Here is a 13,188-nt window from a genome sequence, read left to right on the forward strand (position 1 = left end):
TCCTGTATATGAACCATGGATCTATTCATTCACCCATTTTATTACTTTCTAGTGCATTTTTTTAGTTGTCGCTGTTACCATTTCTTTCTTGCTCTGCAACTGATAAACAAGAAACAGGAAACATACCTGGTCCTTTCATCCCAGTTATTCCATGGGAATTATCCCCCATACTAAAAATGCTTACTTTCATGGATGTCTGGAACATCTCAACTTCCAGGATCTCTTTCCTTCTCTATTCTTTGCCATCTTTTTTCTCTTCCTGGGTCTGAAAATGCCTGTATCCTCCAAGAAAGACCTTTCATAGGAGTTTCACCCTAAACACTCTTCTTCTGCATCCACAATCCCTGCAACAGCTCTATTTCCATGAAGAGTATCTGGACTTCCAGCTCACTTATCTTCTGAATCCCAAGCCATTATACAGGAGTGTCTGCAGGGTATCTCTCTTTGGCAGGTCCACAGCACTGTAAATGCCCATGTCCCATCCAAAACCCATCAATCTCTCTTCCTACCAGCTTCCACTGTGTCCCTAAGAGAATCATCTACACCAGCAATTTCCCACTTTCCCAGGACACACGTCTCTTTCACGCTTACATTAAATTATAATAGCTGCCTACTATCACTCTTGAAATATATATATGTATATATATGTGTGTGTGTGTATATATATATATATATTTCCCTTCCTCCGGCTCCAGTTTTGCTGTATCTGAGCTCAGACCACACCATCTCCCCCTTCATGGATACCTTCCATGTTCCCAGTGGTCTGTTCCCAACTCTATAATGCAGTAGAGTGATTTCTAAAACGTAAATCTGTTCCTGACACTCCCCTGTGAATACTCATCCATGGGGAGTCTGACGAGGCTGCATTTGGGGACTAGACGGAGTGAGGAGGGATCTTGTGTCAGCCAGGATTTCTGGTCGACGCCCCTATGCACTATCCACTTGTGGTGGTCGGGGGCGGAGAAGGGGCGGGATTGAGCCCCCTTCCCCCCTCCTCCTTACTGCGGAAAGCTGCAGAGCTAAGGGCACTCACTTCCTATTCACCAGTCAGCAGGGAGGAATCCTCTCAGCAGCCACGTAGGCATTCTCTTCTCTCTGGAGGAAAAGGCCCAGCAGCTGTCGGAGGAAAAGGCTCACCAGCTGTCAGAGCAAAAGGACATGTCGCAGCTAAGTAAGAATTTGGGTGATTCGAGTCCCCCGGCGGAGGCCCCTAAGCCTCCGGTCTATAGCCGCCCTACGGTTCTGATGCGGGCTCCGCCCGCCTCCTCTCGGGCTCCGCCAGTCCCTTGGGATCCACCTCCGATTGATTTGCAGGCTTCATTGGCCGCTTGGCAGGCACCTCAGCCTGCTTGGGAGGCCCCACAGGGCCAGCCGCCTGCCCCAGTGGCTCCCATGGCCCAACCTCCGGCCCTAGGGGGCCCGATGGTCCAGGCTCCCCCTCTGGGAGGCCCGATGGGCAAGCCTCCAACTCCGGGAGTCCTGATGATCCATCCTCCCCCTCCGGGAGCCCCGATGGCCCAGCCTCCAACTCCGGGAGTCCTGATGATGCATCCTTCAGCTCCCGGAGCCCCAATGGCGCATCCTCCCCCTCCGGGGACCCCAATGGCTCATCCTCCCCCTCCGGGGACCCCGATGGCACATCCTCCCCCTCCTGGGACCCCGATGGTGCATCCTCCCCCTCCGGGGACCCCCATGGCGCATCCTCCCCCTCCGGGGACCCCCATGGCGCATCCTCCCCCTCCGGGGACACCGATGGCTCACCCTGCCCCTCCGGGGACACCGATGGCCCATCCTCCCCCTCCGGGGACCCCTATGGCTCAGCCTCCAGCTCCAGGAGTCCTGATTCCCCAGCCTCTGACTCCGGGAGTCCTGATGGTCCAGCCTCCTGCTCCAGGAGCCCCGATAGCCCAGCCTCCACCCCCGGCACCCTTGATGGCCCAGCCTCCGCCTCCAGGAACCCCGATGGCCAAGCCTCCAGGTCCTGGAGTCCTGATGATCCATCCTGCAGGCTCAAGAGCTCCGATCACCCAGCCTCCAGCTACAGGAGCCCCGATGGTGCAGCCGCCTGCGCCGGCCCCACCTGCGCAGCCTGTGGCTTCCTGGGCCCCACAGGCTCAGCCTCTGATCCTGCAGATCCAGTCACAGGTTATAAGGGCTCCTCCGCAGGTTCCCCAGGGTCCACAGGCCCCGCCAGCGCAGCTGGCCACACCCCCGGGCTGGCAGACCACTTCGCCGGGATGGCAGGCCCCACCGCAAGGCTGGCCAGCCACGCCCCTGGGCTGGCAGACCACACAGGTCACCTGGCCTGCTCCAACGATTGCCTGGCAGGCACCTCTACCTGTGCGCCCGGGGCCACCACCCATCCGACCGGGCCCACCGCCCATCCGCCCGGGCCCCCCGCCGGTGCGCCAGGCCCCACCCCCAATCCGCCAGGCACCTCCACTGATCCGCCAGGCACCGCCACCCATCCGACCTGCCCCGCAGGTCCTGGCCACCCCGCCGCCTCTCTGGCAGGCTCTGCCGCCCCCACCACCTCTGCGGCAGGCCCCACAGGCTCGGCTGCCCACCCCGCAGTTGAGGGCGGCTCCACCAATTCGGGCGGCCCCACAGGTGCCGACGGCCCCTCCAGCACCGCAGATGCCCACCGCACCTCCCACTGTTCTGCAGGCGCCCCCGGCCGTGATGCCAGCCCCTCTGCCGGCTGCGCTGTCAGCCCCGCAGGCTGTGCACTGCCCACCCATCATCTGGCAGGCCCCGAAAGGCCAAGCTCCAGTGCCACACGAGATGCCAACCTCAATGGAGTTCCAGGAAGTTCAGCAAGCCCAGGCCAGCCTGGCCTGGCAGGCTCCAAAGGCCCCCGGGCAATTCTGGCAGGCCCTGCCCACCCAGGAGGCCCAGAGGCAGGGCCCACCACTGGTTCAACTGGACCAGCCCTTTCACGGGGCCTCCGCCTCCCAAAAGGCCCTGCAAATCCAGCTACCCACCCAGCAGGCCCAGCCCTCGGGCTCGCAGGCAGAGCTGCCAGCCATGCAACTCCAGCCCTCCTGGCAGGGCCCCCCCTCAGCCTTGCAGGGCCAGCCCGGAGCCCCCTTAGTGGGGGCAAATTTTCCCATGGGCTCTGCTAAATCATTGATGACTCCATCAGGAGAATCCAGGGCCTCCTCTATAGACCGTAGGACCTCTTCAAAAGAACGTAGGACCTCTTCAAAGGAACGCAAGGCTCCTTCAAAGGACCGGATGATCTTCGGTGGCACGTTTTGTGCTCCCAGGGCAATGCCAACTGCTGGAGCACACCTGCCAACTCCCTGGAAAAACTTGCCTGCCGCATCTGAGACCTTTACTGCCACCCCAAGGGTCTTTCCATCTACCTCCCAGTTCCAGCCTGCCTCTTCTAATGCCTTCAAGGGCCCGTCTGCCACCTCAGAGACCCCAAAATCACTGCCACTTGCTCTGCAGGATCCATTTGCCTGCATTGAGGCCTTGCCTGCAGTCCCATGGGTTCCACAGCCCAATGTGAATGCCTCGAAGGCGTCCAAGGCAGGGCCCAGCATCCTGATGGCGACAGCAGCTGCCCCCAAGGCAATGGCCACCACTCAAGAGGCCTCGAAGACCTCCGCTGAGCCTCCGCGTCGTTCGGGCAAGGCTACCCGGAAGAAGAAGCATCTGAATACCGAAGAGGAGGATGGCAGGGGCCAGATGCTGAGCATGTGCACCTGGCAGGCCCCCAGGCCCTGGGAAAGTGTGGACTTCAATGACTGGGAGGTTCAAACCCCTATCCAGGTCCTGTGTGACTGGGAGGGCCTGAGCACCTCCCATGGCCTGAGTGGCTGGGAGGGCCCGAGTACCTCCCGGATCCTGAGTGGCTGGGAAGGACCCAGCACTTCTTGGGCCCTGAGTGCCTGGGAGGGCCCAAGCACCTCAAGGGCCCTGGGTCTCTGGGAAAGCCCAGTTAGCCCTCCGTCCTTGATCATCTCTGAGCTCCCTAATCTTGCTCAGGGATTTGGTGCAACCCAAGATGACCCCAAGATGGAGACTCAGCCACTGTCTCCCTTGGATGAGAGAGCAAACGCACTGGTGCAGTTCCTCTTGGTCAAGGACCAAGCCAAGGTGCCCATCAAGCGCTCAGAGATGGTGAAATTCATCATCCGTGAATATAAAGATGAGTGCTTAGAAATCATCAGCCGTGCCAGCCACAAGCTGGAGTGTGTCTTTGGTTATCAATTGAAGGAAATTGATCCCAAAAACCACTCTTATATTCTCATCAACAAGGGTCGGAAGGGTGAAGCAGCATCATCCTATTTAGACAGGCCCAAGTTAGGACTCCTGATGGTGGTTCTGAGCCTCATCTTTGTGAAAGGCAATTGTGTCAGGGAGGACCTGATCTTTACTTTTCTGTACAAGTTAGGGCTGGATGTCCGGGAGACACATGGTCTCTTCGGAAATACAAGGAAGCTCATCACCGAAGTGTTTGTAAGAGAGAAGTACCTAGAGTACAGGAGAATCCCTTTTACTGAGCCAGCAGAATATGAGTTCCTCTGGGGCCCCCGAGCATTCCTCGAAACCAGCAAGATGCTTGTCCTAAAGTTTTTGGCCAAGCTCTATAAGAAAGATCCACGGTGCTGGCCATACCAGTACTATGAAGTGCTAGCAGAGTGTGAGTCTGAAGATTTGGATGAGGATGAGCCTGGCCCCGATGATAAAGCTGATGATCCCACCAGCAGCCCCCCTCCCCGTTAATGTGGTTTAGCCGATATCTCATTGTTCCTTTGGGTCCCCGGCCTGAGGCCACTGACAGGGTGGGGTGGGGGGGACGTTTTGTTTCTGGTGTTTATGTTCCAGTTCTCTGTGTGTAAGTTTGAATTTCAATTTGCTTTCATATCTGCCAAAGCTTTGTACATTTTCATGTGGTGTTGATTTCAACTGGCTACTGTTCTATTTGGTATTTTGGCATCTGTATTTTTAAGTGAGATCTGTGATTCTCTGTTTTGTGTTATAATTGTTATGTTTTGCTATCAGAGTTGTGCTGGCTTTGTGAAATGAATTTGAGAAGCTATCCATCTCATTCTGGTACAGATTATGTAGCATCAAAATAGGCTGTTCTTTGAACGTTAAAATGACTCATCAGTAAAAGCTGTCTGCAGAAAAGTAAATATCTATATCTATATCTATATATAAATATAATTTCAGCATAACATGGAAGTGTTTGTCTTTATTCTAATTTTTATTCTAGATAGTGCAAGCCAAGTTTTACCGTACTCTCCAAATACAGCTGAACATCAAGACAACTACCAGTGATAGTAGAAACCACGGTGACAAAACTGCTTTTCAAAGACAGTGCTACATGCATTGTAATTAGGCAGCGATTGCAATGGGTGGTGAAACGTAAGTAAGATTAAAGCAAAAGTAAAACTTAAGTCAGCAAGGCTGAATCAAGAAGAGCGCTTTTTAATCCTCTTGACTCCTCACAATAATCCTTCAAAGTAGGCATTATTCCCATTTTGTAGGTGAGTGTCTAAGGCTCAAGTAGAATAATTAAATGGGACATGTCTGTGCCAAGGCAATAATGTTGTAATTTGGAGCAGAAAATATTCTTAAGGTTATGTGAGAAGTGAGGACCATCTGCCTGCAGGACCACAGCTACCAAGTTTGTTAGCCACAGGGATGAATTGGCCAAAGGGGCATCGGTCAGTCATGTGGTGGGTGGTGGGTGTCCAGCAGCTCAGGAAATGTGAGTTTCATCAACACATTGACATGGGCATTGAAACACACTCCCTGCAAAACATCCAGGTTTAGAACAGGGAAAAGGAAATACCAGGCTTCACTGAACTGGGGATCTTGCAGATTGCAGGCAGTAGGGGGGAAGGAGGCGGACAACACGGAGGTCTAGCTGAAGCTTCTGGGAGGGGCCATCAGTTGTAACATACAGGGGATGTCAGCTGGCAACGTCTGATGTGCTAAATAGCCTTAGTCAGCCCATGGGTGCAGGGCCTGGTGTGGGAGGGAGTGGAGGTGGACAGGAGAGTTTCGGAGAAAGATATTCATGCACACCTGACCAGGCTGGTGTGTGCAAAAGGACTTTCCTGAAGGTACCACTGTCTTCACGTGGATTGGGGCCATCAGCGCTGCTGCCATCTCTACTGTCCTAGAAGGATCCAGAACCCCACCCCTAAACCCCCCTTCTCTTGGTGAAGATGAAGTTCCAGAGAGGAGGTAAATGGCAAAAGTGGTATTCGTCTGCCCCCTAGTGGCCTGCCATAGTTCTGTTGCTCCTGCAGTGGCTCAGTGCAGCCCCTGCCGCAGTGAAGAAACACCCCAAATACCTGGGTTTAGGCTAGTGCTTGCTTCATAACCCTTGCCCATAATTCTACTTGCATTTGGGCCCAAACGTTTCTTCTTTTCTCTTATGTCATAGCGCAAGGTGAAACCTCCTCTCCACGCCCAATCCAGTTGCATTTAGGAAGCTGAGTTTCTAGAAGAGGAGATGAACTCATAAGATGCAGAGTCCATTCCCCGACTGCCCCCACCCTGGGACCTGCCTGGCTACAGAGGATCTTTGGCAAGTTGTCCAAGTGACCAGGTTTTCCAGAAATTCTGAAGAAGTTTCTTGTAAGCTCCGTGGTTCAGAGAGTATTGGGCTACTGCCCCAATCAGTCTTTAGTTATTTTGATGACAACAGCAAATGCCCATTGAAGGCAACAGCCCTGTCCCAACTGAGAAGTATCCCCCAAAGAGGCTTTGCTGGGCCAGAAAAGTGACACATAGGTCTAGTATTTCTTATTTGTTTTTAGTTTATTTATTATGTTTTTTATAGTTTTCTCCAAATCCTTCACTCATGGGGGACTTGAGCGAGTGGCTTTTTGTGGAGCAAAATTTGGAAAGTAGCATCATATGACTTTGGTGCCATGCTTAAGGTGTGGCTTTACTTCAGGGCAGAAAGGCTCACTTCCCATTGACAATCCTTAATTTCATTTATCCCATCATCGGATATAAAGCAAATACCTAATTTAAGCAATGCCAAGGGCTTAAGACCTGACTAGAGTTAAAATGTAATTAAAGATAAGTTACAATAATAATACAATTGTAAATACAAACAAACAAACTTGACCAAATATTCCACTGAAAGGTTTAAGAAAGAACAGCTGACATTATGAAATCGGAAGGCAGAAAACAAAAATCCAAGAAAATGGGAAACTATAGGGTAAGAAGCAATGAGAGAAAATTCAAGACCCATTATTTCAAAGTTCTAAAATATAGATAAATTTAGTATGAAGATTTTTATTGTAAAATGAAGAAACCTAAAACCTCTATAAACTAAATGGGCAAAAGATAACAGGTGACAACAAACAAAAGAAATACAAATGGAAAATGACATTGTAAACTGTTTCACCTCACTAATACGTGAGGACAATATTACCTATTATAAATATAGACCAGTATTCCAGCTTTCATTTATTAAATTAGCATAGAATGAAATAAAAGCCCATGGAATATCCAATGCAAATAAAGTTATCATGAAACTGGCACCCAGTTTATACGGCTGATGAAACTATAAATTACTACAAATTACCCTGAAATAAATTCAGTCAACAGTTCAGTTAACACTATCTTACCTAGAAATTCTTCATATAGGAATATATTGAATGGAAATAATCTGTAGTGGGGGCAGAAGCTTTTTCACAAGGAAAACTACTCAGGAAAGTGGAGGAGACATTATGATATGCACAGCTGCCCTCCACCCCCATAAAAACATACTAGAATCAAGGTGGTCCACTGAGCTTTCTGCTGAAAAGACCAAAGGCTTCCTCAGAAAACCACGTGCAGTTTTCTCCAGCACAAAATTGTATGCAGCAAAGCAGAGACATGAAATCTGTGCCTGAAAAATTTGAAAGTGGGTGCTAGCAGGTTCCCATCAAAGCTGTGGAATGATCTCAGCCATTTCCGATTAAGCTGTAGACTCCTCAAGAAGAGAAATTTAAAATGTTTCCCAAAGTGGTGGAATCCAGTGCACTGTTGTACAGGATGTTAAGTTATAAGCAAGGTAATATCTTAGGATGCTTACCTAGAAATGATGATCTAAATTTTAGAATAATACAGGGAATGGTAAAGCAGGGAATGGTAACTAACCCCATGGGTGCACCACAAATTCAAGTGAGTGGGCACATTTTTTGGTACCAATAAATAAGTACATTGGTATATCAAAAAAAAAAGAAAAGAGAGAGAGAGAAGCCCTACTGTATAGCACAGGGAACTCTGCTCAATATTCTGTAACAACCTAAATGGGAATAGAGTTTGAAAAAGAATATATACATGTATATGTATAACTGAATCACTTTGCTGTACACCTGTAACTAACATAACATTGTTAATCAACTATATGCCAATATAAAATATTTTTTTAAAAAAAACAGAAAGAAGCCTCTGACATTTAGATCACAAACTTCCTGTTTTCTTTTGTTTCCAATCCAGAAAGTCCTGTGGGTACAAGAAAGACATGCAGGATAGTAGATCTGGCTTCTCTGGAGGGAATCTCTGGGAAAGGAAGCCTAGCAATCCATCTTTAGAGCACAAGCTATAGTGCAAGTAATGTCATTCTTCCAAATTGTTCAAAGGGTCCTATTGTGAATCCCATGGAGAGATTTATAACACTACTAGTCCACTGGTCTGATCCCCTAATCCTTTAAGATTCTGAAAGTTACTCTGACTCCTTTTTGTTTTAAGAGATGAAGCCTACATGGGGAGCCTCCTTCATTCTCAGTTTTCTCCTATTTTGCTTGGTGGCACCGCAGGAATCCTCCTGGGGTCTCAGAGAGATGCCTTCTCAGTACAAATGACTTCACTCTGCGAACTGCCCATCCATTTCCCAGCAAGACTGGCTTTCTTTGCCCTCACTTGTTCAGAGTAACTTCAGCTTGAGGTTCTCAGAGGGTTAATAGAGGGATTGAGGTTGTCCAATCAACCAGCAATAACCACAGAAGCATTTCCTATCTAGTAGCCTTCCTGGGGTGTGCTTTCTAGTGACTCAGACTCTTCCCTGAAACAGAGCCAGCTGGGGCCACAAAGCTGTGGGATTTGAGTGCTGGTTTTCTTGGCTTCTACAAGACATACTTAAAAACATTTTGTTTTAAAATAATTATTGATTCATAGAAAGTTGCAAAGATTGTACAGGACAGTCTTCTGCATCTTTCATCTAATTTCCCCCAATGTTTACATCTTATATAATGGTAGTACAATATCAAAGACATTGACATTGGTACTATGTATATTTCAATGATATTTTATCACAAAAAACTGTGGACTCTGTAAACATCACCTCAATCAACATACAGAACTGTTCCACCACTACAAGATTTCTCTCATGCTGCCCTTTATAGTCATGTGCATCACTTCCTCAACATCCCTAACCCCTGGCGATCATTGCCCTGTTCTTCTCTGTAATTTTATCAGTTTGAGAATGTTATATAAATGGAATCTACCTTTGAGTGGCAATTTTTCCACTCACTATAAAGCCTTTGTTATCCATTCAAGTTGTTGTGTGTATCAGTACATAGTTCATTCGTTTGCAGTGCTGCAAAAACATTTACCTGTGAAGGACATTTTGGTTGTTTCCAGCTTTGATCTCCTACAAAGCTGCTATGAACATCCCTGTGCATGGGATGGATATAAATATTGTATGGACATAAATTTTCATTTATCTGCGATAAATGCCCCTGGGTATAATCGCTAGGTGGTATGGTAAATGAACGGTTATTGTTTTAAAGAAACTACCAAACTACTTTCCAGAGTGGTTGTAACATTTTATATTCCCACCAGCAGTGTACGAGAGATCCATTTATTTCATATCCTCACCAACAGTTGGTGTAGTCAGTTAAAAAAAATGTAGCTGTCGGGCTTCCCTGGTGGCGCAGTGGTTGAGAGTCTGCCTGCTGATGCAGGAGACGCGGGTTCGTGCCCCAGTCCAGGAGGATCCCACATGCCGTGGAGCGGCTGGGGCAGTGAGCCATGGCCGCTGAGCCAGTGCTTCCAGAGCCTGTGCTCCGCAACGGGAGAGTCCACAACAGTCAGAGGCCCACGTACCGCAAAAAAAAAAATGTAGCTGTCCTAGTAGGTGTGTCCTAGTACCACAAAAATTCCTAAATAAATTTTTGTTTGTTTTATAATATGGGATTTGGGGTGTTCTTTATGTAATCTAGATCTGAGTCATTTATTATATATGCAATTTGAAAGTGTTTTTTTCCCAGTCCATAGTTTTGCTTTTTATCCTTGTAACAGGGCCTTTCACACAGCAAAAGTTTTAAATTTTGATGAAGTTCAATTTACTGATTTTTTTTCTTCTATGTATCATGATTTCATATCTAAGTACTTTTTATCAGACTGTAGGTCCTAAAGATTTTCTTCTGTTTTCTTCTATAAGTTTAATAGTTTTATATCTTATATTTAAATCTATGATCCATTTTGAATTTATTGTGTATGAAGTATGACATTTAGGCCGAGATCCTTTTTCTTTTCCATATTCTTTTTCCTTTTTTTGGTGGGGGGGCTATGGATGTCCAGTTGTTCCAGTAACATTTATTGAAAAGACTTTCAACATCTAATTGCTTTAGCACATTTGTCAAAAAATAGTTTAGCTCTGCTTGTGTGGGCTAGTTCTGTCTCATTGATTTGTGAATCTATCCCTCCAGTGATAACTACACCACCTTACTGTGGTGTACTGTGGCTATTATAAGACTTGAAATCAAGTACAGTAATTTTTCCCACATTATTCTTCTCTTTCAAAATTATTTTTAGCTATTCTAGATTCTTCGACTTTCAATATCAATTTTAAAATAAGATTGCCAATTTTAAAATAAGATTGTCTATAAAAAATTTGCTGGGATTTTTAAAAGAAATTTAGTTAAACTTATATATGAAGTTGGGGAGAATTGACATTTTTTACTATGTTGAGTCTTCCAATCCATAAAGACAGTATATCTCTCCATTTATTTGGATCTTCTTTGATGTCTTTCATCAGCATTTTGTATTTTTCAGTGTACAAGTACTGGATATGTTTGTTAGATTTATACCTAAGCATCTCATTCTTCATGAGTGATTACAAATTATATTACATTTACATTTCAGTTTCCATGTGTTCCATGCTAGTGTATAGAGATTTGTATGTTGGTCTTGTAGCCTGCAGCTTGCTGAACTCCCATGTTAGTTCTGAGAGTTTGATTCCTTAGGATTTCCTATGTAGTCCATTGTGTCATCTGCAAATAGGGACAATTTTATTTCTTCCTTTCTATCTGTATAATTTTTGTTTCCTTTTACTGTCTTGTGCTGAGCTTCACATAATATATTGGACTGGAGGGGTGAAAGCAGATATCCTTGCCTTGTTTTGATGGTGGGGGAAAAAAGTCTTTCACCATTTAAGTATAATGTCACCTGTAGGTTACCTGATGTGTTTTATCAAGTTGAAGAAGTTCCCTTCTATTCTTATTTTTCTTAGGGATTTTATCATAAAAGAGTGTTAAACATTTTATTAAATGTTTTTTCTGCATTGATTTCTTTGATCATGTGATTTTTGCTATTTAACCTATTAACAGGATGGATAACATTAATTTATTTTTGAAAATTAAAGCAGCCTTGCATTCTTGGAATAAACCTCACTTTTGCTGGATTTTATTTACCAATATTTTGTTAGGATTTTTACATCCATGTTCACGAGGGATGTTGGTCTGTAGTTTTTCATTCTTTCTTTCTTTTTTGGGGAGGTATGGGGGAGGGGGTACTGTGTTTGTCTGATTTTGGTACCAGAGCATTACCAATTTCATAAAACATTCTTTCCTCTTTGGCTTTTTGGAAGAGATTGTATAAAATTTGTGTTAAATCTTCTTTAAACAGAATTCTCTAATGAAACCATCGATTTTACAAGGAATTAGTCTCTAATATAGTCTTGCTTCAGGATGGAGGGAATTCTGCTGCACATAAGTATAACATCCAGTGGAGTTTCCAAAGAGAAGATACCAGCCTATACCTTAAGATGATCCAAGAATTGGTGTCATTGTTTCTCCTTTGGGAGAACCCAGGGTCAGCACCAGCCCCTACCTCAGAGTCAAGGGCAAAGTCCAGCCTGGACTGCAGCATATGACTGATGTCTGAAATTCCAAGTATATCACAGGTTTCCCCATTTCTGCCTTCCATTGCCAAGCAGGGCGTTTGGCCCTGGTCTCTGAACTCTCGCTCTCTTTTACCCAGTGTGTGGCTCATTTTCACCCTCTTATGAATTTCTACAATTTAAAAGAAGATATTAGCATATTTACCCAGAAGAGTTGAAATTGTTAAGGATAAAATAAGAATTGAAACAGAACCAGAACAAAAAAAAATCACAATTTTTATGGAAACACGAAAGACCCCAAATAGCTAAGGCAATCTTGAGAAAGAAAAACAGAGCTGGAGGAATCAGGCTCCCACGGAGGAAAGGGAGCCCTCTTGTTGTTGGTGGGAATGTAAATTGATACAGCCACTATGGAGAACAGTATGGAGGTTCCTTAGAAACTAAAAATAGAACTACCCTACGACCCAGCAATCCCACTACTGGGCATATACCCTGAGAAAACCATAATTCAAAAAGAGTCATGTGCCACAATGTTCATTGCAGCTCTATTTACAATAGCCAGTACATGGAAGAAACCTAAGTGTCCATCAAAGGACGAATGGATAAAAATGATGTTGCCCATATATACAATGGAATATTACTGAGCCATAAAAAGAAACAAAATTGAGTTATTTGTAGTGAGGTGGATGGGCCTAGAGTCTGTCATACAGAGTGAAGGAAGTCAGAAAGAGATAAACAAATACTGTATGCTAACACATATATATGGAATATAAAAAGAAATTTTCTGAAGAACCTAAGGGCAGGACAGGAGTAAAGATGCAGACATAGAGAATGGACTTAAGGACATGGCGAAGGGGACGGGTAAGCTGGGACAAAGTGAGAGAGTGGCTTGGACATGTATACACTACCAAATGTAAAATAGATAGCTAGTGGGAAGCAGCCACATAGCACAGGGAGATCAGCTCCGTGTTTGTGACCACCTAAAGGGTGGGATAGGGAAGGTGGAAGGGAGACGCAAGAGGGAGGAGATATGGGGATATACGTATATATATATAGTTGATTCACTTTGTTATAAAACAGAAACTAACACACTGTTG

At 46.0% G+C, this 13,188-nt stretch overlaps 1 protein-coding gene across 1 annotated transcript; it reads left to right on the plus strand.

The window, feature by feature from the left end:
* The first annotated feature begins 1,054 nt into the window (after window positions 1–1,054).
* On the plus strand, window positions 1,055–5,135 carry MAGEL2 (MAGE family member L2). Its single transcript, XM_024769173.1, has one exon. It carries the CDS (start codon window positions 1,159–1,161, stop codon window positions 4,735–4,737), a length of 3,579 nt encoding a protein of 1,192 aa, XP_024624941.1. The 5' UTR covers window positions 1,055–1,158; the 3' UTR covers window positions 4,738–5,135.
* Window positions 5,136–13,188: the final 8,053 nt, after the last annotated feature.

The sequence above is a fragment of the Neophocaena asiaeorientalis genome, unplaced genomic scaffold, assembly GCF_003031525.2.
Source record: "Neophocaena asiaeorientalis asiaeorientalis breed wild unplaced genomic scaffold, Neophocaena_asiaeorientalis_V1.1 scaffold563, whole genome shotgun sequence".
Lineage (NCBI taxonomy): Eukaryota > Metazoa > Chordata > Mammalia > Artiodactyla > Phocoenidae > Neophocaena > Neophocaena asiaeorientalis.

Bases quoted from the DNA above. Each gene is read 5' to 3' on its own strand.
- MAGEL2 (XM_024769173.1), top strand. From the start codon at position 1,159: ATGTCGCAGCTAAGTAAGAATTTGGGTGATTCGAGTCCCCCGGCGGAG.